This window comes from Hydractinia symbiolongicarpus, chromosome 3, assembly GCF_029227915.1.
Source record: "Hydractinia symbiolongicarpus strain clone_291-10 chromosome 3, HSymV2.1, whole genome shotgun sequence".
Lineage (NCBI taxonomy): Eukaryota > Metazoa > Cnidaria > Hydrozoa > Anthoathecata > Hydractiniidae > Hydractinia > Hydractinia symbiolongicarpus.
Window position 1 is genome coordinate 19675715 of NC_079877.1, and position 26520 is coordinate 19702234.

At 33.4% G+C, this 26520-nt stretch overlaps 1 protein-coding gene across 4 annotated transcripts in view; it reads right to left on the reverse strand.

The window, feature by feature from the left end:
- LOC130636120 (mediator of RNA polymerase II transcription subunit 4-like) overlaps positions 1-26520 on the reverse strand; it is a 77662-nt gene that overhangs the window by 17740 nt on the left and 33402 nt on the right. For all 4 annotated transcript variants that reach the window (XM_057445743.1, XM_057445744.1, XM_057445740.1 and 1 more), the window contains 2 exons: positions 12211-12372; positions 12051-12124 (listed from right to left, as the gene is read on the reverse strand). In XM_057445743.1, the coding sequence (XP_057301726.1) occupies positions 12051-12124; positions 12211-12372 (236 nt within the window). The remainder of the gene's footprint in view (positions 1-12050; positions 12125-12210; positions 12373-26520) is intronic.

Consider the following 26520-nt stretch of genomic DNA (forward strand, 5'->3'; position numbering starts at 1 on the left):
GTACAGCATTAGCATACTTCTATTGAAATATGACGTCATTGACACTTTTTCTTTTAAAACTGCGCTTTTACCCACATGAAATGAGTAGCTGTGAAAGTAAATAAAAAATAAAACAAACAAATAAACAAGTACTTTGTGCAGACGAAGCATGTTCTTGAAATGGTTAATTTCATAACAGGGTCCAAATGGGAACTTCAGTTATTGTTGAGCAAAGCCGTCGTAAACATACCGTTTTTTTTTTAATAATAATTTAGCCTCTGATCTAAGTATTTAAGCGAGATTCGGTTGTCGTAAAATTCCTCTTTCAATTTCGTGAGCTGCTACGAAAAGAGGTGCAAAAACAACAGGTATCAATATTTTTTACAATTACGTATTACTTTTATTTCTTCATTGTTTGTTACCACTTAACCACACAAGGTTATGACGGATGGTCAAAACAATGAATTGTTGTTAATGACAATATAGCTGAATCTGCAAGTAACACTATTGATTGCAAGGACCTTATAAACTATGTCAAAGCTGCTGCAAAGCAGGATATGTCTATTATCAATAATGTACTGTCGAAACAACAAATACAAATAGACAGCTTAGTAGAGTCAGTGAAAACTCTTGTGGGTGCAATTTCGAACCCAACTTATTTGCCTAATGCTCCAGATGGAACTCAGCAATCAAGCACGGACAACCTGCTAAAAGAAAACCTGCCACCTCTTTCGATGAAGGTGGCACGTTGATGAAACTGTCCTTACGCAAGCAGCAGAGGTAAGCAAAAAAGACTTTGTTTCTATTCAAGGTTCCAACCTTTGGTTTGGAAATAATGACAAAGCAACAAGCAACCAGAGTGATGGGGATGAGGACCAGACAAGCGGTAGAATGGAGGAAACTATTCAAAGTGACCAATCTTATTGGCAACACACCCTAGATGAGTACGAGGATGACTCAAAGGCTACTGGAAAAGAAATATCCTCGACTATAGCATCTGCTGCCAAAATATATTGGCAGAAGTCAATGAAGGTGTGCAAGAAAAAGATGGAAGGGTCCAAGATACCCTCTAACTGCCCTTTTTTAATCCCAAAGAGACATTCACTCGCTTAACGGATGTAAAGATCCAGGGATATTAAGCCAACACTCGGCGTCAGTGACAATGCTGTTGAGTGCAGTTTCTGACCTTTCCGAGTCAAAAAGCTTGAGTACAAAAGAGCCAATGTTGGCTTTAAAAGAGGCCCTTTCTTTGGCCGGCAGAGTCTCCCAGTCTATAAACACTCCGGAGAGACTTGATGAAGCCTGCCTCCCTAAGGGATATTCAAAGCTGGCCTCTGAGGCTTCTGAGTCCTCCGAACTCCTCTTTGGGGAGTCCATTTGCGAGAGACTTAAGCAACTTAAAAAGAAGAATAAATTAAAAGAGATTCTCAGTAATAAGGACAAAAGACCAAAAAGAAAATTTGAAACCTCGTCAAACGAGAGCCTTTCCTACAATTTCCTTGGGGAGGGTAGAGAACAGAAACCTGGGCCAGAGAGATTACATCAACAACAACAGCAATAAGAGTTTCAACAACAACAGAAACTTTAACAACAACAACAACAACAACAAGCAATTTTAAAAGCCTTTCCAAAAGAATGGTCCACTATACACGAAGAAACCCTAAAGTTAAATGGGGAGATTCCCCCGGTATGGGATATTTTGAAATTAAAAAATTTCCTAAATAAGAAAGTTTCAGCGTTTAAGGGTGGACGCTTGAACGGTGGGAAAGTATAACTAGCGATCAAGAAATCTTGGAAACGATTAGTGGCATAAAAATATCAACACTAAATTTCCCCACAATAAATCACAGAAATTATCCAGAATACAATAGGGGTAGAAGATTTATTGATGAAGAAATTATTAAATTGCTCATTAAGGGAGCAATAATAGAATGTGATCATGAAGAGGGAGAATATATCTCACCAATATTTATAACTGAGAAGAGTGATGGTGGCTTCAGGCTTATCCTGAATTTTAAAGAATTAAATAAGTCTGTTGAAAAGAAGAAATTTAAAATGCAAACGCTAACTTCTATACTTTGCTTGATTAGACCAAACATATACTTGGCCAAGTTAGATATCAAAGATGCATACTATAGTATACCTATTCACCCAGATCACCAAAAACTGCTAAAATTTAAACATAATGATAAGATTTTCAAATTTTTGGTGTTGCCAAACGGATATACGGAAGGCCCTAGAAAATTTACTAAGGTGATGAAGCCACCCTTGGCCATTCTCAGAAAGAACTACTCAATATTGTTGGCAGACTACATTGATGATAAAATTACCATGAATACAATTAAAGAAAGGTGTCTTGATGATATCGATAAAATAATTAATTTGCTAAATCGCCTAGGTTTTGTTCTTCACCCAGAAAAGTCCAAATTTGAACCAGGCCAGGTACTGGAATTTTTGGGTGTCATGATTGATACAAGGAGAATGATTATTTACTTGACAGATGAGAAAAAGGGAATATAAATTTACTATGTAGAGAAATACTCACAATTAGAAAATTAGCTAAAATCATTGGAAAAGTTAATAGCTGTTTCATAGCAGTTCCACATGGGAAACTCCATTATAGAGTTACTAGTCGATAAGGCCCGTGGAAAAATCCACTAAGACGCAGAAGAACAATGGAAATATAGATTGCTTTAGATTTTTGCTGACGTCAGCAGTGCATATACAAAAAGAAAATTGGTGAAACTTAGTCATTTGTTGTCTGTAATGTGTAGAGGTTGAAACGCTGATCGAAATAATGTATAGTATCGTATGTTTTTGACAAACGCCTAAGGAGATATAAGGGTTTAAAAATTTTGCTGACGTCAGCAAAATCCCTACCAAAAGTTTCAAAACAAATTTCTTCACAAATTCGTACACCCGTTGCATTCATCGTATAGATCTTGAAATGCTAATCAAGAAAATGTATAGGATTATGTACTTTTGACAAACGGTTGCAGAGATATTGGGGTTTGTAGGTTTTGTGATGACGTCATCAACCCGTCATTTCCGAAACGGATTCGGGAACCAAGTTTGGGAAACTTACCCAAATTGGTCCCAGGTGGTCCCTAGTTACTCACGCGGTGAAAAATCATTGACGTCACCACCTCGTTTCCAAGTTATTTGGCCTCAAATTTTTAAGTGCACTGTAACAGCTTCATTAATTTAATATAGGATATTGACGTTAAAGTAGTGTTATTGACGTCGCGCCGTAACGTCAGAAAATTTAACATATTAGGCATGCCTTTTTTGGTTACTTCAGAGAAAATTTCGGTAAGATCAAAGGAAAATGAACATATCCACTTTGCCTGTTACAGACACACAGAACAGGCGTATTATTATAGAGTTATGGAGAGGTTTAAGACAGCGTGTCTTAGGAAACATTTTGGAAAGTTTGACATTAGTTTCTCACCCGTAAAAGAGGAAATAAGCTGGTTGCTAAACAACTTGAGAAACAGTTTAGCACCAATTGCCAGGGGTAACCCAAAATTTTATATTACTACTGACGCCTGCAAGACAGGATAGGGAACTCGTAGAAATGAAACCCGTACGAGAGGTCACTTCACTCTAGAAGAAACAAAGCTGCTCTCCTTGTTATGATATATTCAGTGGCAGGAATAAACAAAATGGAAAGCACAAAATCTTTAGGAATGGATTAAGTAGTCCATGAAATTTGGGATTGGGCAATGGCAAGAAAAAGCTGGATTACAGCAAATGTAAGATGTTGAGGCGGATAGAGAATCCCGAGAAACAGAAAACCGAACAGAATGGATGCTCCATAGAGAGATCTTCAGGAGAGCAGTAAATGCCTTAAATTTCACTCCAAAAATAGACTTGTTTGCAACCCGCATTATTAATCAACTGGATCGGTATGTTTCTTTCAGGCCTGATTCAAATTGTATAGCAGTAAATGCTTTTACTATTGATTGAAAGCATTTAGAGTTCTATGCCTTCCCACCGTTCATTTGCTTGCCAAAAGCTATCCAAAAAATATGCAATGATGAGGCTACAGGGATTCTGGTAGTGCCTGACTGGCCAAACCAACCCTGGTACTCTCAATTCATGAACATTGTTGTGATTAAGATATACATTTGGAACCAAACCATTGGAGTCCTACAACTCGATTTTTGTCAACGTTCTACATTCCAACAATCGTTAAGACTACACGCCCAGGAAAACACCAAGAGCCCTTAACTTTCCAGAAATTCGAAACACCAAAAATATGCGTACTTTGGTGTTTTGAAGAATCTCCCAGGCCAACCAAAGAACTTGATTCTCTCATATACTTATCCACATCATCCAGTGAAGACAGCTACGCTAACAAGATATGTGAAGACATTCTTAGGATTAGCAGGCATAGACATTACAGTATTCACATGCCACTCAACTCGGAAAGCCTCCACAAGCAAAGCTAATAACTTAGGTCTTTCACTGAAAGATATTAACAAAGCGGCAGGATGGTTCTCAGAGAGTATTTTCTTAAAACACTATAAATTGAATATTGTGGCTTGGTTTCTGAAAACCCTACAACAAGGTTGCTAAATTTAGTGCTCCTTAAACTCAAACATGTACATATTATTTGCTTTTAGAACATCAAAGTTGTTTGTATTATGTTATATAAAAGGAAAAAAGAAAGTTGACATTGTTACGGTATACATCTGTACACATAATCAAGTTACCAACAGTAATTTCATTTTATTGGTATTTTTCAGGCAAAAAATCAAATAAAAAGTTCGAAATTGTCATTTCTTTTCTCTTCAAAATGTGGCTTTTAAAATTTCCCTTGAATACTTAGATCAGAGGCTAAATTATTATTTCCTAAAATTAAACAAATAAAATGCAGTTTAATTGTAATAATAATTTACCTCTGATAAGTATTCAAGTGCCCTACCCACACCTTCCTTTAAAATGGTGATACATTTTGAAGCTCTGTCTTTGAAAGTAGGAATTTTACGACAACCGAATCTCACTTGAGTACTGATCAGAGGTAAATTATTATTACAATTAAACAGTATTTTACTTGTTTAATTTTAGGAAAAAATGACGAGCAATGGTAATCCAAACTCATAACCTACAAGTGCCAATAACACTATAGAAAAAAAACTTTTAAAAAACTCTTAAAAAAATCAGATCCACTGTCACCTGGATGAATAATAGCAACATGTTCGCCGTCAGTTACACCTAAGCAATCTGGAAACTACCAGCGTCGCATTGTTTCATGTTCGTACTCCTCTCACTCTTTCCTGGTACTTGGAACTTTCAAGTAGATTTCTCTCAACGTATTATATATCTCTGCACAACAACAGGTATTAACTGTGACAGTTGTTTTATGGATCCGAAATTGAACCATTAGGCTTTCATGCAACTCGCCAGTGGCGAAGAAACTAAGAGTAACAGCTAATTTTTCTTCAGGGGGGATTGGCGTTCTCATCATTGTTGTTTGCTTGTCCAACTTCGGCCCAACCAATTCCGCAAGAAGAGGGTGAACATGTCTGTTAGTTATAGCATAATAGAGTTATAGCATAGCTATTTTATCTCATTTTACCCCCTGCAGGGATGTACACCCTTGAAACCCACGATGTAACCTCGTTCCCACGGTCATCCAAGAGCTATACAGCCCTGTGTTCGAGGTTGCCAACAACACGCATACCCATAATGGAACATAGAGAAACATGGATTCGAGATTGATAAAAAAGTACTATGCGTCTGAAATATGCTTACCTCAAAAGCTGCTGTATTCATTCTTAAATAACGCCGAAAACTTTCAAAATCTCTGAGCAATTAAGCTATGATAAGCGCCACTATCTCTTCTTAAAGGTACTGTCCGATTAAAAAACAATATCTTTTCTTTTATTTTATTAAGTATCAAAAATAACGAAGATTGCACTCTTAAACAACAAAGATTTATCCAATACTTAACACCATCGTTTGTTTGTTTTAATCTTGCTGCACTAGCCTACCATCTTCGGAAGATGCTTTATCCAAAATGCGATTCCGTGGTTTTAAATTTAAATTATTATTAGAATTACGTCATTCAAATATGACGTATTGTTGCGTAATACCGAAATGCATTGGGTGCGCATTTAGCAGGGGTTCGCGGAAAAAGCCTGGGACACACACGCACGTGTTTTTGAGATTTTGTATACCGTTGAAGTTTTTAACTAAAATAAAACCTTTCAAACTGTAATTATCGTTCAATAATCGAAATAAATAAAACGAATAATGAAATTCTAGATGGTAAGTTGTCGAAGTTTTTTTTTATTATTCTTGGATATTATAAAGAAAAAATAAAAGCTAGAAATAAATCAAAATCGAAAATTTTTTTCCACTGGATACTTTGTAGATTGTAAAAAGAAAAACAGAAATATATATTCGAATCCATGGAAGATGTCAATGTAGCAGTTAGAAATCTCGAGATAAAATCATTATCCCATTTCTCTGTTTATCAAAAAGATAAATCATTCGGAGTTTTAAGTTATAATAAAAAAGGTTGATCTTTTGACCAAGAGAAACAAAAAGCAGTAGTCTTCTTTAAAAAAGAAAATTTTTGTGTGTGTTACCAACTTAATTTTTTAGATATTAATTTAAAAAATCACAAGATTCTCTTCGAAGATATCAAGAACAAGGAGTCACCCCAACAAATCCTTTGGTCCGGAACTCCTTTTGTGATTGTTGGAAAAAAACCTTTTTGGTACGAAGTTCTGTCCCGGCTGATAACTACGCGGTTTTTTTGGGTAACCGAAACAACTATTCGCCATGTACTTGCTTGGATTGTCGTAAAACCTTGTTGCCCTGTAACCATATCCTATCCGTCATTAGTGGCAATGTCGCAGATGTATCCTGGAAATCTTTATCGTCGCGATACACTTTATCTCCTTTTTTCATCCTTGGATCATGAAGTTATTAGCAAGGAGGTTACTTTAGAAGATAACCAAATGTAGAACGATTTTATTGACATTAATGATGTCGAAACCGAGTCCGTTTTAATAGATTCTATTCCTAAAATATGTTTCCCAAATAGGTTTAAGGCCTCGTGTTGCAGAGAAATTTTAAACCAAATCAAGAGCTTGTCATTCATAGTGTATAATAATGATGCACTAGACCATCTTCATGAAACCTTGACTCAGGCTTTAAATGACCTATCATTTCATGCTCCTAAGGAAGGCAATTTGGTTGTGGAAAGACCAAAAGTTATAGGATTAACATATTTAAGTAAAAAATTCCAACCTCTTCCAAAACCAAAACCAAAAAAATCGGCGTTTTCGGGAAGAGTCGGTTTGGCTGATGAAAAAAAAAGTTTTCATCCATAATCAACATTGTCTCTAAAAAAGAAGAAAATCATGCGACGTCTGTGGTTGAAGAGTTCCCTGAATACGATCCATCTGTCATTTATGATGTACCAACGGAGCAGGAGCAGTTTAATGACACTGCTGGCTCAATTACCAATAAAATCTGGGTAAATCGGGGATCTGGGTAATAAGTGCGACTAAAGGAAGCCATATTTAATGCCGAAGTATTTTAAAAGAGTTAATTTTAAAATTTTAAACCACGGAATGGCATTTTGGATAAAGCATCTTCCACCATCTTCATGAACTTTCGAACGCGGCAAAAGGACTGGGTCAATTCATTATTCAGCACATTTTTGCTTGTGACGTAGTTACCTGGCTTCTTATTAGGCGAACGACTAAATGTTTATTTATAATTTTTTTCCTTTGTTTAAAAAAGTTCTTCATGAAGATAGCAATGAATGAAAATAATTCGCAGGTTCTAAGATTTCAATTCGAGCCGGAAAGAACAGCGAATGATGAGCTAGTTCCGACTTTTCAAGACGTAGACGAACATAATATTGGAAACCTTGTTGCTCCTACTCCTAAATGTGAGAGGATGCCCTCTGAAGTGTAGAATGTTTTTGCTGTCACGAGACAGACTCTCAGTCTTTTTCAGGAATATTTGAGTAGGTGTGCGATGATTCGCACGTGTAAATCAAGTAACGCGTGCGATGTAAAACGCACGTGCAAAGAATGTTACGCCTGCGATACGGGCTCCGAGGTTATTTTTGTTGCGCATTCATTTTGCGGTAGAAAAGTGGGGGACGTTTTAAATCGTGAACCCCAAACACGATGATCGAGCGTGTACTGGTATAGCGACTCTCTCAATCCTAACTTCCTTTTCTACATGTCCGAAATAGTATGCATGACTATACTGTCATTTTTATATTTATTGTTTATTTTTCACAAGCAAATAGGCAAAAATATGCTTTGTTTTCAAATTAAAAAAAATCTTTATCCACGTGGCTTAAATAAAACTTCAAAATTCATTCAAAAAGTTCAGCTACACTTAAACAAAATTTTTACAGAAAAAAATTTATACCGTCCGTGGGTTTCGGTTTTACAGGCATAAAGAAAAAATCCATTAAATTCGGACCTGCTATGGTTTCCAATTATTTTGTCAAATGAAAAAATTATCTACAATTAAATCCATGATAAAATGTCTATTCCGCCTGTAAGTGCAGTTTTGCAGACTTGCTTCATCCGTGCTCCGTCGGCGTTCACCTCCGCATTAGTTAAGAACCGCATGGCTGGATTTCTTGTGTAAGACCTGGTTACCAACGACGAAGGGGCCAGGCAAAAGAGATTTATGTCTACGTAGTTCTTTTAACTAAGTCAGGAGTCGGTGAATTAGCTAGGATGGTCAGGTTGGCTATGAATAGGCTTGCTCGTGGATTAAAAGGACCAGGACTATTCAATAATTTCTGAGATCTATGGATTTTATAGGTTGATTTTGAAAACTCAATATTTATTTTTCAGGCGTGCGATTAATCACACGCCTTAAACGATTTAGGCGTGTGCCAAGGCGTGCGCGTGCGATCGCACGCCTCTCCTGAAAAAGACTGGACTCTATTAAATATTTTCAATTACATGGTATAAAAGTTTCTACTCCTTCATGAGTAATTCTTAGATGCGAGTGTGATTGAGTAATATTGTAATATTTTTCAGATAAAAAATGTATTACGGAACACGAAGAATTCCGAGCGGTGGTTTTATTGAAGAGTACGCTGTGAACATCTTTGGTGGCACTCCATGACAGAGAGTTTCGAACGACCACCTAGTTACCAGCCCCCACTCACCTCCTTAACATCCTTTTCTTTCCTCCGTTCAGATATTTCTCTGACTTTTGGTTTTTCCTTATACGGAAGATTTTTTTTTGGATCCTTGAGCAGCGAAAAAAAAATTTTATCCTGTTTTTTTCGACTGTTGTTAGTGCAATTCACAACAGCGCACCACGACATTATTCTGCCTCTCAACCTTACTGAATGTGCGATCTGAGTCTAATCTCTCTGTGGCGGGACATCTAGCGAAGAGGAAACTAATTTTTGATTATTGATTGGTTGTCTTTAGAGTAGCTGAAACAACTATGCAACCCTAAGGCTAAAGTCATATTGAACTTCAAGTTTTATTAGCGAAAGCTTCTTACTTAGGTTCGTACAGAATTAGCACAGTGTGTGTTTACCTTAAGGTCTAGACACATCTCTCGCCTTCGATTTTTTAATTCCATATGAATAATTCATAAAAAGCGGTCTTTCACAATTCAGGGGGTAAAATTACCAAAATTTTTAAACATATAATAAAATATCAGCCCTGGCCCACGTTTTATCTATTTTGGTCAGTTCGGCGCGCTCCAGGTAAATACGTCACACGCGACATATTATTTCAGCCTCGCTTTAGTGCCTATCATCCGCCATCCATATAAACAATCGAAGTGAGAGACCGCATGCTTTTTTGTAAACAAGAATGAGATGTTGTTCAGTTAGTGTTAGGAAAGAAAACAAATAATTATTTAATTATTTTATAGAAATTAGTTCCAAATAAGAATTTTTTGTCAAAATTTTAGTTGATTTTTAATCGGACAGTACCTTTAACCATTTTTTAACCCAAACTATGCGCATTTCAAGAGGCCTTTTTCTTTCACTATTTTTAATAACGCTATTGCTAGTAGCAATGATAATAAGCAGCTCCTTCCTCGAAGTTATCCATAGTTGCACTCTGACTGTAATAATCTTCCGTGTATATGTTTGAGAAATAACGAAAGAATATGAAATTAGTAGGCAGGTGTTACAATATTCCTTTGATATTTTTACGTGTATTCTTTCTTAGTAAATTCTGCTTCATGAGCGTTGAATCTGTGAACTCTTTACTCTTTGAGGATATCTAATTCAGTTTCTCTCAAACAAAAGCTTAGACGCAAACAAATTTCAGAGCAAATCCCTAAAATTCAAATCCACCTCACAGCAAACCCCGAATTACAATAAACCAATGAGTACAAAACTGACGTGGTCACATGTTACCCTCTTAAACAATGCAAAAATTAATTATATTTATTCAGGTGAGTGAACCCATTGTCAGTTAAACCAAAGGTTTCCCGACCATGTGAGCAAAGAACAATAGAATTAACCAATAAAAAAGAGCGCAAAAATTCGTTTGAGACCCAGCGTAATTTTTTCCACCTCAACTATTTCCTGTTGGAAGAAAGAATATGCTGGGTCTTCTGGCTAGATGTGGGCGAAACTTCATTCATCTACAAATCTTTTTAAACTATGTACGCCGTGTAACGACACAAAACAGCAAAATAAATACGAACCAAGTTGGCTTTTGTTCGATAATGGCGACGACCGTAGATGCAATCGCTTATCGCTTTTGGAAACAAATTTATGGACATAAAAAAAGAGAAATTTAAAGAAATTGATGCCATGTTGTGAGAATGTTAGAATGTCATAATGTTTTTATTACATAAAATGTAGTTTTTTTCGTTACTTCTCCTTTAAATTTTTTTTCTTTTTTTTTCTTTTACGGAAATGCAAGTATCAACTGCTTTCTTTTATTGATATAGTACTAAAAGTTGGTTGCTATCCAATCTTTAAGATCAGAAATTCAACTCTGAAATTAAAAAAGCTACTTCTTTCACTTTCGACAAAATTTAATTTTTGAACATCCGCGAAAACCATTGATCTTGGCAAACCGCCAAAACACTATGGAGTTATTTGTTGGATAATATTTGTGTGTGCTTTTCGTAGCGTTGTGACTTTTCTTCTAGCATGGTTTTCATTGTCTCGTAGTGCTTTGCGTCGTGGTGAATAATTCTTTAGGCCGTGGTTTTTGTCGCGTCGTAGTGTTTTTCGTCGTGGCGTATCATTGTGCATTGTGTGATTTTACGTTTTGTCGAGTCGTATAATCCTTCGTATTGTGTTCGTTGCATTGTACTTCAATTCATGCTCTTTCACATGGAATAAAGAATTTCGTGAACTAATTTCAAGAAATCACCGCAGAAGCTCCATAAAGTAGAAAGAATATTAATACATGGCTTCAAAATCTTTCTTTCTTTAAGCAACTTAAGATCTAGATATTAGCCGAAAAACAGTATAAAAAAATCGTGTATGATGCTAAAAAACCCAGCAAAACGCAATGTATTTTGCAATCATGCTCAACATAAAAGAAAACAATTACCCTGAGCTAGCTACCACGAAAATGAAAATGTCCACTTTTACTTTCCTCTGGTGTCTGGTTCTGCCCAATACAATACAATGAACAGTAATCAACCAGAATTAAAACTCATATCAAATATTTTTCCAGTTTTCCTTCGTTTCGTTAAACTCCATAAAAAATAGGCAGCAGGAATTGTGATTTCATATTAAATTTGTACCATTACGATACCGCAACGAAGAGAGAAATGTCACGACAAAGACTATTACGATAAAAGTAAAGTACGACAATAACACGCTGTGGCGAAAACTGTTCGCCGCGACGAAGAGTATTACGACGAAACGTAAAACCAAATAACGAATGCTTTACGACACAACAAGACCAAACACGAATTTTATCCCACAAATAACTCCATACAAATCTAAGTCCCGCGTAAATTTCTGATAATTAAAAGTAGTTAAATATTTTAATTTAGCTGTACTTTAACAATTTTGAAAAAACTTGTCAAACTTGTACGTTAATATTTCACTCTTAAGGTAGTTAAATCACACTTACCACATCTTCAGATGGAGCTTGCCAAATACCACTATTTCTTGAAGTAGTTGATTCATTTCGAGATGGGAGAGAGTCTAGGGAGCAAGCAAGAACTTTATTTTACTTTATTGTCGAAAATTATTAAATTTAGTTCATTAAATAAACAGCGGTTTGAACCTACCTTGACGTTCTAGGAGGCTTTCGCTTTTAAAATCATCGGTCATGTCTATTGGATTTGAGATGAAGTTGCTTTTGCCATTCGAAGGAGGAATTTTTTGGGACATTTGACCCAATGCCCCACAGCGCATTTCAATATCCAAAGGATAGGGTCGTCTTGGATCGCCTACAAATAAATACTTTTTCACTCAGAGCAGGATTTACGCTTTTATTGGTATATATTTTAACGTTTAAACAGATTTTCTAAAATTTAATTTGCTTGTACTGAAAATGAGCCTTTTAACATACCTAAAGCAGGCACTTTGAGAGGAAATTTGTTTTGGTTTTAGACTGGTGTCCGCTTTGATCTTACATTTCTTCATATGTATGAACTTATTACAGAAAATTTATGTTTTCAAAAATTCCTCAAACTATAGATCAATGAAATTAACGCGGTAAAACAATCGGAAACTCTTGCGCCAATTAAATTATTGTTGTTTTTCAAGTAGTTAACACCAATTGAATTAACGCCATCGGTGGCCAGTATTGTAAAACAGAGTGTGATAAAAAGAACTTGTACAGGAATAGGAAATAGACTTCACAAGATAAACAATACGCTTATAATAACGAATACGTAATTCTTGCATTGCGCATTGTTATTAGATATTGCTGACAATTAAAAAGACTATTAAGCAAACACTTTAAACCCTTCAGGTCTTAATTTTACGATTAGAAAAAAATATTGCAGCCCAGGGCTTTTAATAACCTGGATAATTTTAAAATTAAATCAGATCTGACGTATTACCACAGTATGGTGGCAAAGAGCTGCCAAAAAAAAAAGAAAGCATTTAATAAAAAAAGTAAAATTAAATCCAAATTGGTTGTGAAAACAGTTTAAATTGTTTTAAATTTTTAAATCTAAATAATTTTTAAAACCTTTTTTAAAAATTAATTTTGTTTTGTGACCTGACCGGGAACTGCCATTATATAAATACACTCCCCCGCAGAGCTTGCGCGGGAAAAGTGTAAACAAACATGGCGGTTGTAACAAATGGTTGGCGTTTCAACAACGAGTTGAAAAAAGTCCTTAGCACTTATGTGTTGCAAGGCATGCAGCGAGTCGAGATAATAGACTATATGATGAGAGATTTCTCTAATTACAATCGGAGTCTTAGAACTGTAGATAGACGTTTAACACTTCAATATTTATTACACTGACTATGGAGTTGGCATAAGCAAGGTGACGGCTGCAGTGGAGAATGAGAAGAATGGACCAGGGAAATTGCTAGGATATAGGGCAATTCAAAATAAAATGCGACAAAAATATGATATAAAGGTACCTAGAGAGTTTATGACAAGATGTATGCTATATACCCAGAGAAAGATTGAAAGCTCGTCAACCTGGGTTTAAAATAAAGCGTGCCAAAATATGCTTTACCACCAAATTTACAAATTCCAAACCTAAAATCATAGGCAGTTGGTTTTTGGAATATCTATACGAGACAAGAATGTTACTACCATATTTAAGAATGGATAGAGGTACAGAAACTGGAGTGATGGCAGGCATATCTACGTAATAATAAGGGCGATCTTGCTGACCCAACTGATTCTGTTTACTATGGTCCTTCAACTTCGAACCAGGTATAATTATTTATTTTAAGGTCTAAGAATTTGTAAATTGAGCGCTGGTAGAAAGAGCTGCACGAAAGACTCGAAAAGTACTTCAAGGAGGGAGGGCTTAAACTGGCTTATCACAGAAAATCATTATGATTCCAATAACTCTTGTGACAGACAAATCTTTTAAAAAAATTATTCTCAAAAATGGAACTATAAAGTTATTCTAGAACTATAAAAAGGTGCGTTTATACAGCATTTTTTTAGAGAGCTGCTGGCTTTTATCATGATTCCACTTGTATAAAAAGAATTAGACGATTTTAAGGAAATAGTGTGAAATACCCATCACATACGATGTCAGCAAAATACAATGTTGCCTGAAGAAAAACCTAACCACATTTACGATTTTCCAGAGAGATATGGGTTAGAAGAATGTGGTAAGAACTTTCTCTGTTAACATAAATTGTACACTTTGAAAAAGAACATAATTTTTATATACTATACTATCATTTAACTAGAGGCCCTTAGGCCTTGAGGTCACCGCGACTGAGCTTCCGCTTCAAGATAATAAAATTTACCCACTTTCCTCTGAATAACGATATTAGTTCAAATATCGTCTCACTTCTTATGCTTGGTTTCCACTGCGAGATAGCGTGAGATCATTGGCATATTACTGGGCACGGAGAAAGGAAGTACTATTTCTCAAAAGTTCAAATAAATAGGTATTTGACTTTTCAATTTGAACATTCCCGTTTTCAATTGCGATTGAATTGGGCAGTTCGTCTAAAGCAAGATATTGACTGGTGTAACATAAAGGCTGACGTAAAGATCATTCCCTAGTGTCAAATTACGATCAAGATCCCATTCAGTCCAGTAACGCACAGACGCAATAGAAGGGTAACAGATAGCCCACAAAGCATTGCACACGCATTGGCTACCCGCTGATTCTCCAAATCTAGAATGACCTTGATGAAATAAGCCCATTACTATTTTATCTGGGTTGACAGGCCCGGGGTTGGACTAAACGTCACTAGCCATTAGAAAAGCCAAAGTAATATTTACACAAAAATTGAACAGAATGGAGCTGGCCTTAATATGAGCGAGAAAATTTCTTCAGAAACAGTAGTTCTGAACTGAGCTGAGTGGTTGAACTGAAAGTTCCAATAGCAATGCGATATGCCTAGATCGTAAAAATACAACAAAGTAGAACAGTAAAATTATATAGCTAGCTATATATATTTTTTATATATATTATTTTTTATTGTAAAAAAAATCTATTCTATAAGTTATAAATATGTAAAAGTATATTGTAAGATCAAGGTAGTGTCCAAGTCTGACAAGAGATTAATAAGTAACAAAGTAAACGTGTGTAAACAAGTAACCAAGTAAACCGTTGTTCTTTCGCTTGACCTATAAGAAAAGAAGAAAAAAAATTACACAATACTTTGTAAACAAAGGGAAGAAACTTTTGCAAGAAGGAAAATTTGCGAAAATTAGGGACCATCAAACGCTCCATTTTCGATTTCACAATCCAAATTAATGCCCCATAAAGTAAATTATGAGGATAATGCTACTAAATATATCAAGACCGTATTCAAGAGAAAAAATACTCATACTAAAGAAGAACTACTTTGTTCATCACTAACATACTGCCAAGCGGCTCCCAGTTCTGGGGACCGCGGATGGAATCCCGCTCACTGCTTGGCAGTATGTTAGTGATGAACAAAGTAGTTCTTCTTCAATATGACTTACACGCATTATACATTGTATTAGGAGCGAAGCAGATTTTCACCAAGAACTTCATTATTTTGAAAATGACAGACAAAAAGTCTGATGGCTGATAATGTATTTTTACCGATAAATTCTACGGTCCTGTACCAAAATTTTAAATCTGCTATGAAAAACTGTGTTTTTGAAATATCCACCATCTTTGAAAGTCTTTTTGTAAATTGGGACAAAAACTCGAAATTGGCAAATATATAATATTTAAAATCTTAAAAATGGAATTATTTTTGCCAAAGGCCAATTTTCAATTTTTTGACAGAAATTAATTTTTGCGGATCGGTCACTTTTAGATTCTAAAGTTGCAAAATCCGCCACAATTTATTCCTGCGGTAATTGCAGGAAACATGCCCAGTTATTTCAGCGTGAATATATATATATATATATATATATATATATATATATATATATATATATATATATATATATATATATATATATATATATATATATATATATATATATATATATATATATATATATATATATATATATATATATATATATATATATATATATATATATATATATATATATATATATATATATATATATATATATATATATATATATATATATATATATATATATATATATATATATATATATATATATATATATATATATATATATATATATATATATATATATATATATATATATATATATATATATATATATATATATATATATATATATATATATATATATATATATATATATATATATATATATATATATATATATATATATATATATATATATATATATATATATATATATATATATATATATATATATATATATATATATATATATATATATATATATATATATATATATATATATATATATATATTATATATATTTATATATATATTTAAAGTGATTACTAGCAGTTTATATAAAACGTTTGTAAAAGTTTTTTATACTTTATATGTATACCTGATGATCGCATGATGCGTGAAACTTTAAGTTGTATACAAGTCGTATTTACTTTTTAACCTTACCAATATTATATATATATATATATATATATATATATATATATATATATATATATATATATATATATATATATATATATATATATATATATATTATATATATATATATATATATATATATATATATATATATATATATATATATATATATATATATATATATATATATATATATATACTACTAATAGCATCATTTGGTCGCAAAGTCCAAAAATGAAGCATTTGGTAGACAATACATATTTCTAAAAATTTACGTCACTTATAAGTAAATAATTTTGCGCATCACCTCAAAAACTTTCATTTTGCATGGGGTACGTAAAGGTCTTACCGAGATTAAAAAATACATTGTCATGTCCACCAAATAACGTTGCCTTTCCTAAGAGGCTCATTTGGTAGACACCACCATATATATTATCACTTATAGCATCATTTGGTAGACATGTCTACCAAATGCCTCTATAGTAGTAAATGTATATATTTTGCATAAGTTGTGTCAAATTTAAAAAACAGACTTTTTATGCCAACCAGGCTTTTTATTGCACATGTCAGCACTTTTTGCATTTTGTAGGCTACCTCATTTAACTTAACAAGATTTAGGTGTTTTACTGTCAAAATTTCAAAACCCTTGCAAGGTTACTATTTAATTAATTAATTAATTAACTAACTTTTTTTTATTTATGTTTTTGTAAATTCATCTAATTTTGTAGAAAACTCCCTAAATTGAAACACAGGAAACTTATAACATATATGCGTAATTCAAGTTTGATACGTTTTTGTACATTTATTTTAGTCCAAACATGTTCTTTTATGATGTTTCTTGCTAATAATAACATTCTTCTATAGTAAGAAATTTTTGTTATTTTTAAAATTGTGTTTGTGTTTTACTTTAGAGAGCAAGTTTATTCTTGTAGCTAATGAAAAGAGGCGTGGAAAGGGGTCAGTTTAAAGATGAATATTAAGGAATTCCATGATAATTCACCGGCTCTTTTACTTATCCATCCAGAAAAATACATTTTTTTTGAGTTCTCAAAATTCTCGAGCAAACATAACTAACTGCTTGACCTTTCAGCCTTATCGTGTGAATATGAATCAAATTATCATAATAAACTCACATTTGAACACCTTTAAGCCATTTTTGGCATTTTTTGTTACTAAGAAAGAATTCTAATCTGAAGAAGCATTAATACCATTTTAAAAAAATTGAAACATGAGGAATTACAGCGTGTTTTTTTGTGTTTGCTTGTGGAGTTACTTTTTTTAACTTTTGGAGCAAAAAGAAATTTCAATTTTGCTGGTATAAGTAATAGAATACAAATGTCTCATTATTTTGTATTGTAGCAATAACAAGAGGAATGTGCAATTATTCTTTATTAGTGACTAAATTCAAAAACTTACTCGGCAAAAACTGACTAAATTAAAAAATTTAGTCGGCAAAAAGTGACTTTTTATTTTTGCCGACTAATGTTTTTCCAACTTTTTTGTTCCTGATAAGGTACCCTTGGTTGAACCTTTATCGTAATAATGTTCTTAGTGGAAAATATTTCACTCTTACAAAATAAAATGGAAATGTTAAAATGTTTTTCTTTGTGTTTGTAAGCCATCAGCCGAATTAAGCTTGTGGAATCAGCGCCAAAAGATTGTAAAACTTCATAGTAATCCCTAAGATTAGCAAAGATCACTGGTGCAAAAGTTCCACTAATTAGAGGTATCCCCGTTTTAGAAAGTATATTATTTTCAGGACATTTTTTTGTTAAATAAATTAAAGTTCCCAACTCTACCTCAAACCTCATTTTAAAGTGAATAAAACGGTAGGCCACGATGAGGGACATAAGCTACAAACTAAGGTATTTGGTATAGTAGCTGTGAAATAACTTCATGCTTGTGTTGAGATGAATTGAAATTTCATCTTTAGTTCCATTGATTAGATAGATTAAAAATTAGTTGGGTATATTATAAATAGATCTAAAAAATGTGTCCGCTAAATAAAAACAAACTTGAAGAAGTCCATTTGGTGAATGAAATGGACGGATAATAGTGTGCTCTTTTACAAAATTTTCTTTGAGACGTTGACCGGAGTTTCGCTGGCGTAACCAAGTCTATCCGTGAAAAAGCGCCCGGCTTTTGTAGTGTCCGTTAATTATAAAGAAGCTACAATCAGTAAAGAAAATGCGGTACTTTATTGTCAAAAATCTAAACGGTAAGTTTTTGCGGGGCCAATTTTTAAGGGACTTTATTTTCACGGATAAAATTCACCGGAATGAAAAAATTAACTTTTTGATAATTTCAATATTTGAGTTCGTCATTGTGAGCAATGACCTTAAAAAGGTTGTTCAAAGGTTGTTCATGTAAGACCCCTTTTACGTGACGTCACGCTCGGTTGAGTCCTCACTTCTTTCAAGCTCCTGAAACGCAATGCATATAGCAATTCTCTTTGCCGGCGGGCTGCAACTCTTTGGGGTCGCACTTTTCAAAGCTTTGGCAACTGCACGCGATTCTTTTGTTCGGCGGTATAATAAATAGTTTCGATTTGATACTTTTAAAATATAAATGGCAGTGTCCGCAAACGCGGCTTGTGATTTTGTCCTTGTTACTTCATCTAATGCATCAATTTTGCGTTTCCGTTCATTTTAGTACTTTTTTGGCGTTGTCGGTTTAACTTTAGTTCTCCCAGCTTCTTCTTGAAGCTGTCAAGGTTTTCTTTATGTGTTTTTGTTCCACTTTAAGCATTTTTGGTCAACTGATTGAGTTCTCTCTTCTGATACAATACAACCAACATCTCATTTTCTATGTTAATTTGATTGTTCAGCTTTTTTTGTTTTGTTCGGACGGAGTTTTTTCTGCCAACCTATAATTCTCTCCCTCATCAATTGTGAAAGTTTCCTTAACTTTAGAAGCGGGAGAAGAGGTGGGAGCCGGAACCGGAGTTTTTGATAAATCCGCTGCACCTAAAAAAGCAAAGAAAAGAGGTCCAAATAATATTATTATTCTTATGAAAGATTGTTAATTTAATTCATTGTGAATACAAATGAAATTCGCTTACTTTTCTTTGAAGAGTGTTTCCAAGGCGATAGAATAGTGCCTTTTATAGGCTAAGCAGCATTTCTTTCATGCCTCCATGTTTTAATTAGAGCAATGACTTGAGATATCAGCTCAGGGAAAGATTCCTTTCTCATGTTTTGCCACACACTTTACAATAACAACGTGTTTGTTTTGACAAGCAAATCTGCCTTTATACGCTGTGGAAAATGAAGGCAAATGAAGTCGCCATTTTTACTCCCGAATAAACAGTATGTTCAAAGCCAAAACTATACTGAAATGCATGTTTACAAACGTTCGAATTCTAAACTAAAACACTAATTATTACTATTCCCTATCGACCCCTTATTTACCGTCACGCTACGTCATGAAAAAACGGGAAGATCTATCTACCCGCTAGCATGAAGTAATTATTAAATGGCCCAAAACAGTATCTTAATGTCCACGATATTGCAATTTTTCTTAAGTTCGTTTTTCTTTTCCTTTTTGGCGCTTCCATTTCGCAGCTGCACATGATACAACAAATAATAAATTTTTTATAAATAGTTGATTTGCGAATTTTACAAGTTTCTCCACATGAGAACCTTGTAAAATTTGTTTGTTTTCCTGTTCATTTGTTTCATTTTACGGTTAAAAATAATCTAAGATCAGTTAATTGCACTACTGTAGGCTGTCAAATTCTAACCTTGACCCCAGAGCCTGTTGTCTTCTTTTATATCTGGAAAGCTAGATAAACCATCCCAATAATAATCTTCAGTGAGAAGTTACGCACGATGATAACGATAATTTTGTAAGCTCAGATTAACCAATAAAACATTACATTGTCTTTGTCAGGAAACTTAGACCACGTTTATACGCATACAGGACAAAATCTCTTCCCGGGATGGAACTCGTCCCGGCGTGAAACGAAAAGTGTTTACACGTGAGCCTCAACGAGGGATGAAATCAGCATATTTTCATCTCGGGATGAGTAATCACATCCCGGGATGAAACATTAATTTTGCTAACTTTGCGTATGATAATTTGAAGTGATATTTTTTAATTTGTGAGTAGAAAGGTCAAACGAGAAACCTAGAACGATGGCGCCTGAGAGAAGTAGTGTAATATCACAAATATATCAACAATTTTAACTATAACATCCCTTCTGTTACAGTTGCATATAGTATTATTAATACAACTAGCAGAGTAATATAGAAACAATGTAATTCTTCTGAGGGAAGCTGTTTAGTAGAAACAAAGCATTGACTAGATGTCGAAGAGCAAGATTGAGGTTGGTGGCTCGCCGTTGGCCGTGTAATCCTCACTATTTTCAATCGGCAAAGTTTCCTCCACTTCATTTTCCTTTGCGTCGCTATCAATCAGTACACTCTTTTTTTTTTTTTAACATTTCCTATAAAAAATCAATAATTACCAATTTAAACAGACACCATCATTTTAGCATACAGCAGGCATAACATTAAAATGGCGTGCATTTTTAAAACACTTTCTCGTACAAACACATGAGAACCATAATTAATGCTGGAATAATATTTGAACTCGTATAAATTTAGGATGGAATTTCGTTATTTCATATATAAATTAACGAAGAAAGTTACAACCAACCTCTTCATAATTTTTTCCAAATGCTTTCTTTACTTCTTTGCGTCGATTGTCACAAAAAGAATGATCGGATTCATTTTATAGTTCTTATATTTAAAATGATGTTCAAAAAGTGTGAAAAGTGTACATTCAGCATTCTCATCCCGGAATGAAAAGAATTATTGTGTTTACACTTATTTTTTTACACTTATTCTTAATCTCATCACGAGACACGATTTTACCCTGTCTTTAGGATAGGGATGAAATTTAACGTGATGATCTCATCCCGGGATAAAATTTTATTCCGCTTTAAACATGTGAACATTGTGAAAAGAATTATTGTGTTTACACTTGTTTTTTTTCTTAATCTCATCCCGAGACACGATTTTACCCTGTCTTTAGGATAGGGATGAAATTTAACGTGATGATCTCATCCCGGGATAAAATTTTATTCCGCTTTAAACATGTAAACATTGTGAGGACTTTCAGTAGACACAGAGATGAACTCATCCGCGTACGAAACTCATCCTGGGATGAAATTTAACGTGTGAGCGGCCTCTCAGGAAAGCCATAATTGAACACTTAAAATGTGATGTAGGTCCAGGGATGAAGCAACATTGCGGCTTAAAGTAGTGATTGCCTTCTCGTGTCCAGTGCTATTCTTTCAAAGACCACGAGGCCTAGAGGAGAGAATAACGCAAAATAGTTGATACGATGACAAGAATTTACGATGATGAGAAACTACACGGAATACACACTTTTTTATAAAGACACGAGCCTCAGATGTCAAATTAACCAAAATAAAAAAAGCCTCAATCTTTAAATATTGCTTCTAAAACTGAAACAACCCGAGTCTAAATATTGCCATGAAATGAGGACATTCCAGGATACGAATTTCTTTACAATGATTTTTAAAACGAAATTCCTCTTGAAATGTAATCCAGGAATAAGAATATATAGAATTATTGCACAAAAATAGTACTCATTTTGTATCTCTTACGTACCGCGTTGTTGTTATTATTAAACATCTACTGTTGATATTGGTGGATCTAAAAAAATAGTTATAATTTCTTCTCCGATTTTTTAATTCGAGAAAGTAAAAAAGATGAAAGTGTTTTTCTTTCGCACCTATTAGGCATATCTTCCGTCTGCGTAGTCGTAACTTGCATTACATTAGCAATTCCGCCATTTTAAAGGCAACGTTTTCAAAAAAGCGTGGACATGTGATGAGAAAATTTATATTTTAATAAAATGTTTTGACTTCTTTCGGAGATACGAGGTCAAACACAAACTAACACATGATGAATTTATTATTCACACTAGATGGAAGGTCCTCTATACGCTCAGGGGACACATTTGCAGTTGCCTTATTTTGATTTCCATTTCCGCGAAAGTTTCTTACATAACACATTCAATATTCTAATGACTTGAAATGCGTGTATTTAATGCAAAAATGTATTTTATTAATACACAACGTTTGTCTGTTTTCTTTCTTCCAAGTTATGACTGAAAATACTGAACTAGACCAAAATTCGGACTTACAAAAGAGAAGGTTTTCTCAAAATTGCTGAAATTCGAAAGAAAGTACAAAGGTAAAAAAAATGTTTATCTGTCTGTGACAACCAAAGTGAAAATGTTCTTTTTCCTTTGAAGTTTCCAAAAAATACATGTCTCAAATTTTAATCGACAAAGAAAACGTTGCCACGTGAATAACAGTAAGTCAAAGATAAATTTTAGGACTCCACTAGTTTTCCAGAAAATGTTCACAAATTTGTTTCACTAAACAATGCGCGTTACTTGCAACAACAGCAATCCCCGTCAAGAAGAAGCAAATTGGCCGTTACAGGCGAGCAAACCACGAAACAGACTAGCTCTATTTATAAGGAAAATGCAAATTTAAACTCATTGTAAACTTTTATTTATTCATAAGTAAAGCTATATAATAATAGTTGCATTCTGTTTGTGTCACATAAAAGGGTCATAAAACAGCAATCTCATGATAGGTGAAAATCTGAGCACAGGCTCATACCGGCGCACCCGTGGGTTCTTCCACAGGCTAACGAATAGTTCTATTTATATTAAACATAACCTTCCGATTCAACAGATAATTTTCCAAAGTAAAACTTGGCACTAACTGGATAGCTACTTAATCAAATAATTCGAAACTTTAAAGTTGGACGATTAACTCTTTGCTTATTGTAAGTATATTTCATATGCATAGATATGTTACATTGATAATGCGTTGCATTAATATTTTAAGTGTCATTGATAATTAAATATAGCTTGGTTTCCAATAAAAGTTATAACTTGTGGTGAACTGCACGCGTTTTCAATTTAGTCGTAACAATGACAGTTGTAAGTATTAGATTATACCGCAACATGCAATTTTTGTCTGATTGTCCACCAAATGCTGCATTTTTTAGCCTATAATATTTGATATTGTGCAATAAAAGCGCATTATTTCACTTATTGACCACCAAATGCTCAATTTTTGTATATATAGATGTTTTAAATATCAAAAAATCCCGTCAAAATACACTATTTCACTTAGTGTCCACCAAATGCTGCATTTTTGTTGATATAAATTTTAAGTTATTAGATAGTACAGCAAAATGTAATTTTCCTCTGATTGTCTACCAAATGCTCCATTTTTCAGCCTATAATATTTGATATTGTGCAATAAAAGCGCATTATTTCACTTATTGCCCACCAAATGCTCAATTTTTGTATATATAGATGTTTTAAATATCAAAAAATCCCGTCAAAATACACTATTTCACTTTGTTTACATAAATTTTGAAGTATTAGATTATACCGCAACATGCAATTTTCGTCTGATTATCCACCAAATAATGCATTTTTGTGCCTATAGTTTTCAAAATTGTGTTATAACGCCGCAATTGTCCACCAAATGCTGCATTTTTGTTCATATTAATTTTAAGTTATTAGATAGTATGGCAAAATGTAATTTTTCTCAGATTGTCTACCAAATGCTTTAATTTTGTGCCTATAATTTTTGATTCTGTAACAAAACCACATTTTTTCACTTAGTGTCCACCAAATGCTGCATTTTTGTTTAAATAAATTTTGGAGTATTAGATTATACCGCAACATGCAATTTTTGTCTGATTTTCCACCAAATGCTGCATTTTTGTGCCTATAATTTTTGATTCTATGTAATGAAACCACATTTTTTCACTTAGTGTCCACCAAATGCTGCATTTTTGTTTATATAAATTTTGAAATGTTAGATTATACCGCAACATGCAACTTTTTTCTGATTGTCCACCAAATGCTGCATTTTTATGCCTATAATTTTTAAAATTGTCTTATAACGCCACAATCTATTATCCATTGTCCACCAAATGCTGCATTTTTGTTTATATATAATTTTGAAGTATTAGATTATACCGCAACATGCAATTTTTTTCTGATTGTCCACCAAATGCTGCATTTTTATGCCTATAATTTTTGAAATTGTCTTATAACGCCACAATCTATTATCCATTGTCCACCAAATGCTGCATTTTTGTTTATATATAAATTTTGAAGTATTAGATTATACCGCAACATGCAACTTTTTTCTGATTGTCCACCAAATGCTGCATTTTTTAGCCTATAATATTTGATATTGAGCAATAAAAGCGCATTATTTCACTTATTGACCACCAAATGCTCAATTTTTGTATATATAGATGTTTTAAATATCAAAAAATCCCGTCAAAATACACTATTTCACTTAGTGTCCACCAAATGCTGCATTTTTGTTGATATAAATTTTAAGTTATTAGATAGTACAGCAAAATGTAATTTTCCTCTGATTGTCTACCAAATGCTCCATTTTTCAGCCTATAATATTTGATATTGTGCAATAAAAGCGCATTATTTCACTTATTGCCCACCAAATGCTCAATTTTTGTATATGTAGATGTTTCAAATATCAAAAAATCCCGTCAAAATACACTATTTCACTTTGTTTACATAAATTTTGAAGTATTAGATTATACCGCAACATGCAATTTTCGTCTGATTATCCACCAAATAATGCATTTTTGTGCCTATAGTTTTCAAAATTGTGTTATAACGCCGCAATTGTCCACCAAATGCTGCATTTTTGTTTAAATAAATTTTGGAGTATTAGATTATACCGCAACATGCAATTTTTGTCTGATTGTCCACCAAATGCTGCATTTTTGTGCCTATAATTTTTAAAATTGTCTTATAACGCCACAATCTATTATCCATTGTCCACCAAATGCTGCATTTTTGTTTATATATAATTTTGAAGTATTAGATTATACCGCAACATGCAATTTTTTTCTGATTGTCCACCAAATGCTGCATTTTTGTGCCTATAATTTTTGATTCTATGTAATGAAACCACATTTTTTCACTTAGTGTCCACCAAATGCTGCATTTTTGTTTATATAAATTTTGAAATGTTAGATTATACCGCAACATGCAACTTTTTTCTGATTGTCCACCAAATGCTGCATTTTTATGCCTATAATTTTTAAAATTGTCTTATAACGCCACAATCTATTATCCATTGTCCACCAAATGCTGCATTTTTGTTTATATATAATTTTGAAGTATTAGATTATACCGCAACATGCAATTTTTTTCTGATTGTCCACCAAATGCTGCATTTTTATGCCTATAATTTTTGAAATTGTCTTATAACGCCACAATCTATTATCCATTGTCCACCAAATGCTGCATTTTTGTTTATATATAAATTTTGAAGTATTAGATTATACCGCAACATGCAACTTTTTTCTGATTGTCCACCAAATGCTGCATTTTTTAGCCTATAATATTTGATATTGAGCAATAAAAGCGCATTATTTCACTTATTGACCACCAAATGCTCAATTTTTGTATATATAGATGTTTTAAATATCAAAAAATCCCGTCAAAATACACTATTTCACTTAGTGTCCACCAAATGCTGCATTTTTGTTGATATAAATTTTAAGTTATTAGATAGTACAGCAAAATGTAATTTTCCTCTGATTGTCTACCAAATGCTCCATTTTTCAGCCTATAATATTTGATATTGTGCAATAAAAGCGCATTATTTCACTTATTGCCCACCAAATGCTCAATTTTTGTATATGTAGATGTTTCAAATATCAAAAAATCCCGTCAAAATACACTATTTCACTTTGTTTACATAAATTTTGGAGTATTAGATTCTACCAAAACAATCAATTTTCGTCTGATTGTCCACCAAATGCTGCATTTTTGGGCCTTTATTTTTTAAAATTGTGTTATAACGTTGCAATTGTCCACCAAATACTGCATTTTTGTTCATA